The sequence below is a fragment of the Phocoena sinus genome, chromosome 2 (genome assembly GCF_008692025.1).
Source record: "Phocoena sinus isolate mPhoSin1 chromosome 2, mPhoSin1.pri, whole genome shotgun sequence".
NCBI classification, from domain to species: Eukaryota; Metazoa; Chordata; class Mammalia; order Artiodactyla; family Phocoenidae; genus Phocoena; species Phocoena sinus.
This window is the reverse complement of record NC_045764.1, coordinates 110,857,296-110,873,573: the sequence shown is the minus strand read 5'-3', so window position 1 is coordinate 110,873,573 and position 16,278 is coordinate 110,857,296. Positions and strand designations below refer to the sequence as shown.

The following is a 16,278-nucleotide window of genomic DNA, read 5'->3' as shown; positions in this document are numbered from 1 at the left end:
CCACGCACATATGGTCACCTAATTTATGACAAAGGAGGCAAGAACATACAATGGAGAAAAGACAGCCTCTTCAATAAGTGGTGCTGGGAAAACTGGACAGCTACATGAAAAAGAATAAAATTAGAACACTCCCTAACACCATACACAAAAATAAACTCAAAATGGATTAAATACCTAAATATAAGACTGGACACTATAAAACTCTTGGAGGAAAACATAGGCAGAACACTCTATGAAATATATCACTGCAAGATACTTTTTGAACCACCTCCTAGAGAAATGGAAATAAAAACAAAAATAAACAAATGGGACCTAATGAAACTTAAAAGCTTTTGCACAGCAAAGGAAACCATAAATAAGATGAAAAGACAACCCCTGGCATGGGAAAAAATATTTGCTAATGAAGCAACTGACAAAGGATTATCTCCAAAATATACAAGCAGCTCATGCAGCTCAGTATCAAAAAAACAAACATCCCAATTGAAAAATGGGCAGAAGACCTAAACAGACATTTCACCAGAGAAGATATACAGATTGCCAAAAAACACATGAAAGGATGCTCAACATCACTAATCATTAGAGAAATGCAAATCAAAACTACAATGAGGTATCACCTCACACCAGTCAGAATGGCCATCATCAAAAAGTCTACAAATAAATGCTGGAGAGGGTGTGAGAAAAGGGAACCCTCTTACACTGCACTGTTGGTGGGAATGTAAATTGATACAGCCACTATGGAGAAAAGTATGGAGGTTCCTTAAAAAAGTAAAAATAGAACTACCCTACGACTCAGCAATCCCACTACTGGGCATATACCCTGAGAAAACTATAATTCAAAAAGAGCCATGTACCACAATGTTCACTGAAGCTCTATTTACAAGAGCCAGGACATGGAAGGAACCTACGTGTCCACCAACAGATGAATGGATAAAGAAGATGTGGCACATATATACAATGGAATATTACTCAGCCATAAAAGGAAATGAAATTGAGTTATTTGTAGTGAGGTGGATGGACCTAGAGTCTGTCATACAGAGTGAAGTCAGAAAGAGAAAAACAAATACTGTATGCTAAGACATATATATGGAATCTAAAAAAAAAATGGTTCTGAAGAACCTAGGGGCAGGACAGGAATAAAGATGCAGACGTAGAGAATGGACTTGAGGACACGGGGAGTGGGAAGGGTAAGCTGGGACGAAGTGAAAGAGTGGCATGGACATATATACAGTACCACAAGTAAAATGGATAGCTAGTGGGAAGTAGCCGCATAGCACAGGGTAATGAGCTCAGTGCTTTATGACCACCTAGAGGGGGTGGGATACGGAGGGTAGGAGGGAGACACAAAAGGGAGGAGAAGTGGGGATATATGTATATGTATAGCTGATTCGCTTTGTTATAAAGCAGAAACTAACACACCATTGTAAAGCAATTATACTCCAATAAAGTTGTTAAAAAAAAAAGCTCTTAGAGGAAAACATAGGAAAAATACTCTTGGACATAAACTACAGGAAGATCTTTTTTACCCACCTCCTAGAGTAATGAAAATAAAAACAAAAATAAACATATGGGACCTAAGGAAACTTAAAAGCTTTTGCTCAGCAAAGGAATCCATAAACAAGATGAAAAGACAACTCTCAGTTTGGAAGAAAATATTTGCAAATGAATCAGTGGACAAAGGATTACTCTCCAAAGTATATAAACAGCTCATGGAGCTCAATATCAAAAAAACAAACACCTCAGTTAAAAAATGGGCCAAAGACCTAAATTTCACCAATAAGATGCTCAACATCACTATTTATTAGACAAATGCAAATCAAAACTACAATGAGGTATCACCTCACACCAGTCAGAACGGCCATCATCAAAAAATCTACAAACAATAAATGCTGGAGAGGGTGTGGAGAAAAGGGAACCTTCTTGTACTGCTGGTGGGAATGTAAATTGATCCAGCCACTAGGGAGAACAATATGGAGGTTTCTTAAAAAACTAAAAATAGAACTACCATATGACCCAGCAATCCCCTGCTGGGCATATACCCTGAGAAAACCACATCAAAAAGAATTATGTACCACAATGTTCACTGCAGCACTATTTACAATAGCCAGGACATGGAAGCAACCTAAGTGTCCATTGACAGATGAATGGATAAAGAAGATGTGGCCCATATATACAATGGAATATTACTCAGCCATAAAAAGGAATGAAATTGGATCTTTTGTAGAGATGTGGATGGACCTAGAGTCTGTCATACAGAGTGAAGTAAACCAGAAAGAGAAAAACAAATATCATATATGAACGCATATACATGGAATCTAGAAACATGGTACAGATGAACCTATTTGTAGGGCAGGAATAGAGATGTAGACGTAGAGAACGGACATGTGGACACGGGGGTAAGGGGAGGGTGGGACGAACTGGGAGATTAGGTTTGACATAAATACACTACCATGTGTAAAATAGATAGCTAGTGGAAACCTTATATAGCACAGGGAGCTCAGTTTGGTGGTCTGTGACAACCTAGATGGGTGGGATGGGGGGGTGGGAGTTCCAATAGGGAGGGGATATGGGTGTGCATATAGCTGATTCACTTCATTGTACAGCAGAAACTAACACAACATTGTGAAACAATTTTACTACCAAAAAAAAAAAAAAAAAAGAGTTACCTGAAATAGGAATATTCTGTGAGACTGATAACTGCACATCTCCAGTTCCTGGTGGCATGTCAACAACTAAATAGTCCAGTTGACCCCAATCTACCTAAAAACCAAGATGACACAAATAACATCACTGTATAAACAAATGTGGTGAATAGTGATATAAACAAAAATAAATGAATTAATAACAAATAATAGCTTTCACCTGAACCATTAGTAAATGCCAGGGTCTGTGCTTAGGGCTGATAAATGGATGAAGAAGAAACAATCTTTGCCTCTAGCAGAACTTTTCTGACCAATAAGGTTAAATTTTCAAATGACACCACAAAACACACACATACCATAATGGCGAACCCCTTGCACAATGGACTTCTGTTCAGGACCACTCATTTATTTTCACTGAAAATAGCCCGTATTCTACCTAAGGAGGTCTTAGCTTATTGTCCTTTGTGGTTTTTGGTACAGTGTTTCCTACAGCAGATCTTAATATAATTGTTTTAAGTTATTTTTCCTTCATAAAACACACTAATAATGAAAACCAAAACTTAATAAGAAAATTTTAGAAATATACCTAGAGTTCCAAATTAACATTTTGATTATTTCTTTTCAGGCACTTTTCTAAGTATCTATATCTAGAAAATTCAGCTGTTTAACCAAGTCCTTAATGCTCAGCCTCAATTAGATAGGGCTCAAGGGTACCTCAGGCTCTTTTCTCCTCAAGTGGTTCTTCCTTCTGAGTCCCCAGTTTCAGTAAAAGGCCCTAGGATCCCCTTAGTTACCTAAGGCAAAGGCTTGGGATAATACTTAACTGTTCCCTTTCCCTCGCTATCCCCAGTTACTGATTATGCCTTCTAAAAATCTCTCAAATGTATCCCTGTCTCTCTTTCAGCATGGCCAAGAACCAAACATAGGCCACAGGCATCTATCACTAAAGTCTCCCAACCAATCTCTCTGGTCTAGCACTGCCCATACAGTGTGTTCCTAACACCAGTGAAAATTGGTTTGATAGTGCCACTTTTTTGCTTAAAACTCTTCTATTGCTTTTAGGATAAAATCTAAGTTTTAGCTTCACAACCTCTGCCTGGTCTTCTTCACTTGCTAATTCCTCCTCATTCTTTAGATCGTAGCTTGAAATTTACTTCCCATAACTTCCATTAAAGATTAGATATGGTGTTCCTACTACGTAGGAACAATTCTTCTGATCATTCATTCATTCATTCATTCACCCAACAAATGTTTATTGAGTACCTACTATATATTAGGCATTGAGCTAGGTATTGATAATTAAATGGTATCATGGTCCCTAGCCTCAGAGAATTTACAATACAGAGGGAGACAGATATTAAGCACATAATGATATAACCTGTGCAAAGAAGTTAGAGAAACCGAAAGATCAACATAGCTGAAGAGCAGTGCAGGTGGAAAGATGGCATTCATTTACTGTTATTTCAGTATCTGTCTTCCCATGAAACTGTAGATGACAGAATACGTAACAAAGAATGGATACATAGGAGATGCTCAATAAGTTTTCTTTCAAGAAATGAATGAATAGGGCTTCCCTGGTGGCGCAGTGGTTGAGACTCTGCCTGCCAATGCAGGGGACACGGGTTCGAGCCCTGGTCTGGAAAGGTCCCACATGCCGTGGAGCAACTAGGCCCGTGAGCCACAACTACTGAGCCCGCGCGTCTGGAGCTTGTGCTCCGCAACAAGAGAGGCCGCGACAGTGAGAGGCCTGCGCACTGCTATGAAGAGTGGTCCCTGCTCGCCACAACTAGAGAAAGCCCTCGCACAGAAACGAAGACCCAACACGCCAAAAATAAAATAAATAAATTAATTAAAAATAAAAAAGAATAAACACATGCAAAGATCCAAAAATTTTTAAATGTAAATCATACTGTGTATATAATCCCATATCCTGTTTCTTAAAACTTAATAATGTGAAATAAGCCTTTTCCATATAATCACATATTTTAAAAATTTAGATGATATTGGGTCAGATGGATTCATTCATGTATTAACACATTTATTCAACACATATTTACTGAGAATTGATGCCAGGCACTGTTCCAGGTGATGAAGATACAGCAGTGAAAAAAACAAAGTCCCAGCCACCAGGCAACTAATGTTTTAGTGAGGAAGACAGGTAGATAAACAGGCAGAAAGACAAGCAAATCAAAGACAAGTGCTACAAAGAAAACAAGTACCCCTTACTACACAAAATTACTTGGTCCCTGATTTGGATATATCCAGATCAAATAGCAAGAGACAGTTTTAGAGACTTCCCTGGTGGTCCAGTGGTTAAGACTCCGTGCTTCCAGTGCAGGGGGCACAGATTCGATCCCTGGTGGGGGAACTAAGATCTCACATGCCACATGGCATGGTCAAAAAATAAAATTAGAAAAAAAAGAGAGAGATAGTTTTAAAATCTTCAATTCCTGAATTTCAGAGGGCAAGTAGTAAGAGTTCAGACAGCTAAGGATTTATCAAAGAATTTCTTTGAGTCTATTCAGTTCCCAAGGTCCGATGGTGAGGAACACATGAAGAAGAGGGAAAAGGAATAGAGTGGTAGAAGATGCTACTTTTGACAGGGTGGTCAGAGCCTGGAGTGAAGTGAGAAAAATAACTGATGCAATTCTCAGAAAGCATTCCAGGCAGAAGCAGTAGCAAGTGCAAAGGACCTGAGATGGGGATATGCTTGGCACATTCAAGGGATAGCTAGGAAGGCAGTACAGCCTTTCTAAAATAGCACTCCCCCAACCATCAGTCTCTTTCCTTCTCTGAATGTGTCCTTCTTCAACACATTTATCAGTATATGTCATGATATACTGACATGTCTTTTAGGAATTCTATATTTCTCAAACACAAGTACTTGACACTGACTTAATGACACATTTTAAGAGAATGATGAAATGATGAACATGAAGTAGTTCATTTTCAATATAGGGTTTCTTGGTTTGAAAAATAGTTACCCCTAAGTTACCCATGACCATCATCTATGAAACTATTTACTAAAAAGACAAAGGATACTTTTCATTTTATATCCTCTGCACTGAAATTCCTAGCACTGGCAGACTGACAAGTCTCTTTGTTTCAGAGGACATCAAATGACTGGTGCCAACAATTTATCATTGTTGTTCTTTGGCATTTAATCATATTTATCACATTGGCTCCAATTTCTTATTTCTTTAAAGAGAACTGCTATTATGGTTCCAAGGAATTAAAAGTATATCGTTGTTAAGACAATTAATTTCAAATGACTCAAACTGAATTCAAACTTTCTGGGGGAAAAAAAAAAAACCTGGACGAACACCTTCATCTCTCATAGTAGGCATTTCACAAAGGCTTGCAGACTTGAACAGAACTGGTCAGTATCTGAGTTCCAGTTTTAGAGCATTCACTAATATTAATATTGAAATATACTGGCTGCCAGGAAGTTCCAGTTCTCTTACAAAATAATCACCAAAGCATTGATTTTAGAACGATTTAGGGATTCTCTAGATTCTTCTCAGTGTTTGTTTACGCATATAAATTATTTATTACTAAATATAGAGAAATAAGTACTAGCAAAACACCCAGGTATCTCATTTAGTAAAACCAAGCGACCGATCCAGATTTTGTGTGGCCTGAACCATATACAATTTGGGCGGTCTTCTCTAAGAATTAGAATGCAGTTAGGAATGCAAAATTTGGTACAAAAGTAAATATTTATTTAGAATGTACAAGAAATCATCATAAAATCATCATAAAATGCTGGAGCCTTAGAGATTCAACTTCCTTTCTCTGAGGTCTCTTGAACAACAGAAATGCTTACACAGAAATGCTTCCTGACTGCAACCGGCTTCCTCTCTCCACTGAGAACACTCTACAACTCCCAGCATCTCTTTGGAGCCCATGGCAGTGTGGAACCCTGAACTTAAGCTTCATTAGCCTCAAGGTAACCCCACCTCTAGTAAAACCTGCTTGGCTCGCTCTCAGGCTCCAGACTCAAAGGATCCCAGCAGAACAGACTGAATCAGTCTAGAAGTGGAGTTACCAAGGTAGTTCAGAGATGCCCTGTGGATAAGGAGGCAGTGCTGCAGCAGAGAATTCAGCAGTGCAGCCAGGAAATCAAATATGTGCATTACATCTAAAGAGGGACATAAACAGCATAATGGGGGGGTAAAAAAATAAAATAAAATCCAGGGGTCAGGGCGATTGTGAAGGATGGGATGAGGTACAGATTAGGGGCAGCATTCAGACCTGAGTCTGCCAACAGAGGCTTTGTGCAAGATGCCTCTTTTACACAGTAGTACATAACCTTTATTCCCCTCCAAAGGGTTTGAGATACAGGACTTCTGGAATCAAATATTGATATAATGTAGTCACTGAGCTTTTGTCCAAAGCCATTCATATAACATTAGAATAGCTGTTTTTTCATGTGTCCTATAAATATGCATTTGTAATTGCTATAACCGCACAACCTATGGTATTGCTTTTTTATTACTGCTCTTTCTCTTTGTTTATTAAGACAACCAACACTTGAAGTTTATGCTATCAGAAATAACTACTGGGACTTCCTTGGTTGCACAGTGGTTAAGAATCTGCCTGCCAATGCAGGGTAAATGGGTTTGAGCCCTGGTCCGGGAAGATCCCGCATGCCACGGAGCAACTAAGCCCGTGTGCCACAACTACTGAGCCTGTGCTCTAAAGCCCGTGAGCCACAACTACTGCGCCCCCATGCCACAACTACTGAAGCCCATGCACCTAGAGCCCATGCTCCGCAACACAAGAAGCCTGTGCACCACAACAAAGAGTAGCCCCCGCTCGCCGCAACTAGAAAAAGCCCACGCACAGCAACAAAGACCCAATGCAGCCATAAATAAATAAATAAATTTATTTAAAAAAATAATTACTAAATCTCTGTTAAATTATTTTTATTTCTTTCTTGTCAACCTTACACAGGGAAAATATTCCAAACTAACACTGACTGGGGTAATTTTAGGCCAACATGTCTTCTCCAAACAATACTTTGTATTTTATATTCAGAATAATGCCTGATAATCTGAGGGTAACTCAAAACCTCAAATAAAGGCAATTCCCTCTTTTCTGAGGAATGACTGGGAGATAAAAGTGTGTCTTATATTTGGACAGATAAGGCTATGAAGACATCAGGACATCAATTATGAAGAGTGTGGTGCTATGAATGGGTAAAGAAGGTGGACCACTTTCTTCCATGGATACTTCTATTAAGAAGCTGACCAAAGCAGCAGCTATCAGGCCTTGCTTCAGAGGATGCCAGGAGTACAACTGCAAAGTGGCTGAGTTGTAAGTGTTGAAAAGAAAGGGCCCATAGATGCATTCCATTTTTGGCTTCTCAGCTGGCGGGAGCAGTGTACCACAGTCAACCTCCAGGGTAGCAGACTCCATCATCAGCACTACACAGGCCATGTTTAAGTACCACAGGGTCAACATATGCTTTTCCAAAGCAAAGGCAGAGTGTCCCAGCTATCCCAGGTCTGTCAGCAAGGCCAATGTGAGCCAGGTGAAAACAATATCAGCAGGGATGGGCCCTGGGCCCCTGTCGAATCAGGGAGGAAAATCACTGCCAAGAAAGAGAGGCAGAGCTATAACCTGCTAGAGCCAAAGTGGTGGCCAAGACTTCTGAGGGCAAGAAAAAGGTAACTTAAGAATGAAAAGAGGAATCACGAAGCAGGAGAAATGGGACAAAATCTATACTGAGTAATTTAAAAGTGGGCTGTGTCCCGGCAGCCCATTCATATAATGCTTAGAATATTCCATCAGTGAGAGGGCAAATTCTTAAAGGAAGTTGGGCTGAGCCAGACACTGCCTCTTTCCTTCCTGTCTGCTCTTAGTCACTGAAGAGTTGGTTTTGACTCTTATGCCTACTTGACTCATAATTAGTAGATCTCAAGGTAGTGTCCTGATGTCTGACTCTGTCTGTCTGGCCTGGTCTGTATCTGTTGCTACTTCTACCCTGTACCTAAGTCCTGCTACCTGTTCCTGACTTCCTGGTTCTCCAACCACTGTTAGGCATGTTTCAACCCTAATAGCAAATAGAACAGTGTACCTGTGCTTTGCTTAGAATCCCAGACATGAAACCATGCCACTACTGGCATAGGAGATGCAGCTAACCTTGTCTCAGGCCCATGGACAAATACGTCAGGCAAATCACCAAGCTCCTAGGATTTTTGATTCAACTAATTTCCAAGGTTTGAATGGGTCTTCAAGCTCTAAGAATTCTAGGGTAATTATTTTTATACAAAATTATTTCCCCAACTTCAGTGTAAGCTTCCTGACAGAAGAATCCATTCTTTATACATCTCCAGACTCCCTTTCCACAGCCAATCCCCTCTCTAACGAACCAGTGTTCAGTGCTCAATCAATAACCACTGACTGATTCTGAGTCAAGTTGCTCCTTACAATTTTTTTTTCTTTTTTTTTTTAAACTTCTTTATTGGAGTATAACTGTTTTACAATAGTGTGTTAGTTTCTGCTTTATAACAAAGTGAATCAGCTATACGTATACATATATCCCCATATCTCCTCCCTCTTGTGTCTCCCTCCCACCCGCCCTATCCCACCCGTCTAGGTGGTCACAAAGCACCAAGCTGATCTCCCTGTGCTATGTGGTTGCTTCCTAGCTATCTATTTTACATTTGGTAGTATATATAAGTCCATGCCACTCTCTCACTTTGTCCCAGCTTACCCTTCCCCCTCCCTGCATCCTCAAGTCCATTCTCTACATCTGCGTCTTTATTCCTGTTCTGCCCCTAGGTTCTTCATAATCTTTTTTTTTTTTTTAGATTCCATATATATGTCTTAGCATACGGTATTTGTCTTTCTCTTTCTGACTTACTTCATTCTGTATGACAGACTCTAGGTCCATCCACGTCTCTACAAATGACCCAATTTCATTCCTTTTTATGGCTGAGTAATATTCCATTGTATATATGTGCCACATCTTTATCCGTTCATCTGTCGATGGACACTTAGGTTGCTTCTATGTCCTGGCTCTTGTAAACAGAGCTAAATGGAGCTGCAGTGAACATTGTGGTACGTGACTCTTTTTGAATTACGGTCTTCTCAGGGTATATGCCCAGTAGTGGGATTGTAGGGTCATACAGTAGTTCTATTTTTAGTTTTTAAGGAACCTCCATACTTTTCTCCATAGTGGCTGTCACACTCCCACCAACAGTGCAATGTAAGAGGGTTCCCTTTTCTCCACACCCTCTCCAGCATTTATTGTTTGTAGATTTTTTGATGGTGGCCATTCTAACTGGTGTGAGGTGAGACCTCATTGTAGTTTTGATTTGCATTTCTCTAATGATTAGTGGTGTTGAGCATTCTTTCATGTGTTTGTTGGCAATCTGTATATCTTCTTTGGAGAAATGTCTATTTAGGTCTTCTGCCCATTTTTGGATTGCTCCTTACAGTTTTATTATATTACTAAAATTAAATTTTTTGCCATGTGAGGTACTTTTTATATAAAATATAAACCTAAAATAGAACACAAAATAGGATTAAGTCTGAACCATATTTTTTGCTCTGCCCAGTGATTTATTCATAAAATCATGCAATATTTTATTTTGGTTGCAAGAAGAAAACTGCTATAAAGGTGAAATTATTTAAATATAAATACCACAATAAAAATCTGAATAACAAAAAAATTTCTACTTGAGTTGATGGCCTACTGGCTTGTGGAAATAAGTGACACAACAAAATATAATGAACTTATCCTTGAGACTATTTTGATAACAGTTGACCCAGTTATAAGATGAAAACACATTATTTAAGTTACAACAATGATCTAAAAGTTCTTCCCTAATATTTTCATTTTTTTCGGATGAAAGTTCTCTAATCCATTTTCAACTTTCTTCCATTCTAGGACTTCTCTGGTGGAGCAGTGGTTAAGAATCTGCCTGCCAATGCAGGGCTCGAGCCCTGTTCTGGGAAGATCCCACGTGCCGTGGAGCAACTAAGCCCGTGCGCCACAACTACTGAGCTTGTGCTCTAGAGCCCGCAAACCACAACTACTGAAGCCCACGCGCCTAGAGACCGCAAACAGCAACAAAGAGTAGCCCCCGCTTGCCGCAACTAGAGAAAGCCCGCGTGCGGCAATGAAGACCCAACACAGCCAAAAATAAATAAAAACAAATAAATAGATTTATAAAAAAAAAAAAAATGTCTTCCTTTCCGTAGGAAAAGGGGGTGGGGGTGGAAAACTTCTTGACTAAATCCCTCCAAAGGCACTACCAACCCATGTGAGAGCAGTAATGTTTTGAGAAAGAAAGAGAAATTTTACTCTTTATGTTTCCCTTTATCATCATCTCACATTTCCTTAATTGTTCTAGCAGATGTAGAGCAAGACTGACCCTGACAACCTGGAGATAGCATCAATTCACAGAGGACTTCTTACCCAAAAGTTGATATATGGGTCAATCTTTGGTACCTAGTTTCTAAAATAATGTTTAAAAGATTATCCAATTCCCAGGCTAGCCTATAGACGTCCCATGTAAATCCACAGTACAACTGAAACAGTAAAACTTCACAATATAAAAATAATGATGTTATCACAAAAGTAACAATATTTTAGTTAATTATGAGAACATCTCTCTAAATTCTCCAGAGTCTTGCTTTAGGCCACAGATGTTCATCACCTAGGAAGGAGATGTTAGTGAAGGATAGGACTGCTACCAAAAAGGCCTAAAATATTACAAACTTGCCTGAGAATCATGATATTTTTATTTTTAAAAATTACTAAAAGAAATTAAAAAATAAAAACTCTCCCTATATACCTAAAGGCTGAAGCTTCGATTTTTTTTTTTTAAGTAGGAGTAACAAATCACTTTATTAATCTAATCTGGGACGGTTTATAAAATATATTTAGATGTGTGGTACTCCCTTTAATTAGGAAAACTATAAAACCATAATACTCTTTTAAAAAAAATCCTTAGAAAAAATATTGTACTTGGGAGGATTCAAGGTCCTGAAGGAGCAGGATGGTAGCTGCCATAGAAGCTGCATGGAGCCCCAGAGAGGATTCCTAGTCATTGTCCAATGGCTTTGATGGTTCTTAAAGATGTTACTGAACTTGAGGGACACTATGTTCCAGCAGAGCAGTCTACCCAGTGTAGTACTGCATGCTAGAGATGATCTGTCCCAATCAAGCTTATTTCTTTAGCTCTAGTTACCTGTGACCTGGAGTCCTACATTTGAGTCTTACGGGCCATCAGGTCAAACTGGCTAGTGAATAGGAAAGAGGTGAGGGGAAGGGTCTACAGGTAACAGGTAAAGGAGTGCAAATGGAAATGAACAGTTAATGAGAGCCTATTATAGGGTAGATACATTTACATAACATTGTAAAATGGGCATTATAATCTCTTAATTTACAGAGATAAGAATATTCAGGATTAGAGAAGTTAAGAAAATTGCCCAAGGCCAGGCTGATGGTGAGTGATGGAGATGGGATATAAATCCTGGTCTGTGTGACTCAAGTCATGCTCCCAAGTGTCCCAGAGAATTGGGTGCAGCGTCACTATTCTCCAAGCCCCTGAAGACTTCTGCTACCACAACTCCAAGAACAAATGAGCTTTATGAGACTTCCCTGGTGGTCCAGTGGTTAAGATTCCACGCTCCAAATACAGGGGGCCCAGGTTCGATCCCTGGTCAGGGAATTAGATCCTGCATGCCACAACTAATAGATCCCACATGCCGCAAGGAAGATCCCGCGTGCCGCAACTAAGACCCAATGCAGCCAAATAAATAAATAAATATTTTTTTAAAAAAGAACAAATGATCTTTACTACAACACTTTTTCAGAGTATGATAAAATACATATATAAAGTAGACACTATAGACCCACAGAAAATTATTTACTTAGATAATATAAGTAAGAAATAAAAGAATCATTTGTTTCCTTTTTTCCCCTCCCATTTTCCTGGTTAATTATAATGATGTTTCTTCTATTTCTGAGCATTTTTTAACGGTATATCACAGTATTCTTTCCTTACATGATCCTTTAAGAGTCTTTTATATATTAAAGCATGGTCTTGGGGCTTCCCTTGTGCGCAGTGGTTGAGAGTCCGCCTGCTGATGGAGGGGACACGGGTTCGTGCCCCGGTCTGGGAAGATCCCACATGGCGCGGAGCAGCTGGGCCCGTAAGCCATGGCTGCTGAGCCTGCGCGTCCAGAGACCACAACAGAGAGAAGCCCGCGTACCGCAAAAAAAAAAAAAAAAAAAAAAAAAAAGAATATTTTATCTTTCAATAATCCACCACTAAATTCTAGTTTTGTTTTAAGTCAATAACCATCATTCTACCCACCGTCTATTTTTATTCTAAAAATTTAAAGATCTAACTCACATCAAATAGAAAACCAACTGTGAGAAATTGTAGCTCCATATTCAGTTACATTTTAAGTATGAGCTATTATAATGCAGCTTTCAGATTTCAAATTCTGATTCAGACATTAATCACTATGATTAAAAAAAAAACAGCACTGGAAAGGAGGAGTTTGGTAAAAATCAAGACTATGAATCTAGCTGGGTACAGATAAGAGTCCAGATATCTACTCATCAAACAGAAGAATTCTAGTGTGGAAAACTGGCATACCTAAATTCCAATCATTTTTATCACCAATTAGCTAGATTACCATGGGTCAGCCAGTTAACCTCTCTGGTCCTCAATTTTCTCATCTGTTAAAGTGTTTTAGATTAGATGATCACTAAGGTTCCTTCCAACTACTTAAAAAAAGAAAATGTGACCATGACCTGTTTATGTAACTTGAAAGACATCTGTGAGAGATTTGCTTACAGAAAAAAGTAAATAAAAAGTATTCTTATCAAAAGCACCAAAATGACAAAACAAGCTATTTTTTTTTAAGGGAGCACTTTATATAAAAACAAGAAAGCTAAAAGCAAATTGGTATATTTAACACATTTATTTCATGGAACGATCATATTTCTTATGGAAAATTTAGCTTAAATTTACAAAGAACTCAAATCTAAATTTGTTTTGAACTACAATCTACTCTGCCATCCTAAAATACCTCGTTCTGGCTCATCTAGGAATTAATGTGTTATATCTATATAAAATGTCATCATTTACAAAATAGATGCATTCCTGAAGAGTTGTTGAGGGAACCACCACTAAGTTGAATGGGGAGGGGACTCAATCATAAACCCTTAAAGGTCGAGAGATCTAATCCAATTTTCCAGCTAATACAAAACACTCATGACTGAGATATACTCAACCAACAAAAGAAAGCTCGAATCATTCCAATGCTTATCACACATTCAGATACAAATTGTGGAATAATTTGTACAATAATAATAATATAAAATAAAAGCATGGAAGAAAATTGTCACAAGAATCTTTTCTATTTTTTTCTTTTGCTTTACATGAAATTGGTTTACTTTTGACTTACTTTATTACTCATACTTCATAACTTAAGATATGCTTTGTTTTCTGATTTGTCTTTTGTTGCTATGTGTACCGCTATTTGTAAGACATCCTCCTTTTAAAAATATGAATAAGCACCTATTAAATCCCAAGGATTTAACTTGAGACTACAGAAATATATTTGAGCTTTTAGAAAAATAAAAAGGATTATATTTGTAGCATAATTTTTTTTAACTGATATGTTTTCTGTAAAGAAAGAAAAAAATCAGCAGTTTCAGTTTCAGGCACAATGGTTGTGTGAAAGTGTCAATAAATAGGTCAGTCAGAAAGTCACATATCAAGGTTTTATTATTAATTCATTGTTTGAAGTTATCCAAGCTGCTTAACTTTTTTATGCCTCTGTTAGCTCATCTTACGATGGTTATAAACAGAGAATTATAGAGCTAGGAGGGACTCTAGAGATTATCTTGTCCAATGTCCTTATTTTACAGATAAAGGAACTGTAACTCCAAAATCAAATGATTTGCCAATGATTTGCCTCTGCAAAATATGGATAATAAAAATAACTTTGTCTGATTTATAGAGGTTTCTTTCTGAAGAGGAAATGAAATCACGGATTTTCTAAAAAACATTAAATAATTAAATAGTAGTATTGTATTGAAAAAAGTTACTTTAAAGAGAAGCTTGTCATATCATGCAAGTCAAAATTAAAATTTCTCTCAATAAGCCTACCATGTCTACTCTTCTAACCAGGTGCTAGGAAAATATCTGTCTATTTCTGAGGTCACCATATTCCAAAATGACCTGAACAAGTAATTTAAAAATATATTTTCCATATGTTTACATGTCATAAGCTGAGTTAAGCGGCTTTTTGCAAATTAAAGGGAAATTTCTCACCAGTAAAAATTAAGCATGAAAACACTGGGTCAAAGTACAATTTAAAAGATGTAAATGACTAAAACTAAGGGATAGGAAGTGAGCAGAAATCACATCTGTTGTTTGAATATATTAATTAAATTTCTACATTTTAGTGACCTGTATCTTGCTCCTGTTAAGTAGACCTGCCACCTACAAAGCTGAAGAAAAAACAATAAATGTACTGTCATAAGTGACTTTTCCTAGCGAAAACTAAACAATGCAGCAGCTTTTAGCTATAACTAAGTTTAACAAAGCATTTTGAGAAGGATTAAGGATGGAGAAAGAATTGAGATGAAGGTGATACAGATATAGATTGGAAGTAGGTTTGAGGATAGAGGGGGGTAAAAAAAACACATAAAACAATCTAATTCCCATCTCATCAACTTCAGCACTTTCCGACTTCCTAAGCTACATAATTACTTCAGAAGTACCCAAAAGACATCTAAGAAACCTGAAATCACTAAATTGCAAAGAAACAGAAAAACAGACCGAAGTTTATGCATCTCATTAAAAGATCGTTAAATGAGCAGCTGTTTCTCCATTCTCATTTATGCACACTGGTCATTATATGCAGGCTTGTTCACAATAATCTTGTACCCTGATGAACAAGTGAATGTGGTACTATATCTAGTTGTTCTTTCCTCAACAGGTATCTTCATATTCATCTTAATATTTCAGATCACACATTAATATGCATGCCTAAAACCAGAAGATAAATAAGTGGATACACAGAATCATCATTAAAGAATTTAATCATAACTTAGAAATTAATACCAACATTTACATGTGCCACGCGCTGTTCTAGACACTGGGAATACAGCCATGAACAAGATACCTAAAGCTCCTGTCTCCATGAAACGGGGATAGGAGGACAATAAACAAACCAATTAGTATATCACCTGTAATCCTGATGAAAGTTATCTTTCTAGACCTCAGTTTGCTGCCTATAAAACTGGAAAACTAATATTACTTAAGTATCATCATACCCTTCTCAAACAAAAATTACCCCCAAAACCTGTAAATAAATAGAACTTGTGCCCTAATTCTCCCTAACATATCCCTGTCTCCAGTGGCATGTGCATAATAACAGAATGCAGGCCAGAGTAGGAAGTAAGCAATGCCATGAAGTACAAGAAAACTAACTGTATCATGGTGAGGCTCAATACAAACCTGTGTTCTATACAGAAACTAACTCTAGTTAGTAAGCTATGGTTTCTCAGATAAGATAATAATGATACATACATGCTATTTTGGAACATATTTTCTCTTGGCTGCGTACTGATGTCCAGATAAGTCATTTTTAATTT

The 16,278-nt window shown here is 37.9% G+C and overlaps 1 protein-coding gene across 4 annotated transcripts in view; it reads right to left on the bottom strand.

Annotated features, from left to right (window-relative positions):
- NUBPL (nucleotide binding protein like) overlaps positions 1 to 16,278 on the bottom strand; it is a 256,338-nt gene that overhangs the window by 68,743 nt on the left and 171,317 nt on the right. For all 4 annotated transcript variants that reach the window (XM_032624196.1, XM_032624193.1, XM_032624192.1 and 1 more), the window contains one exon: positions 2,664 to 2,757. In XM_032624196.1, coding sequence (XP_032480087.1) covers positions 2,664 to 2,757 — 94 coding nt within the window. The remainder of the gene's footprint in view (positions 1 to 2,663; positions 2,758 to 16,278) is intronic.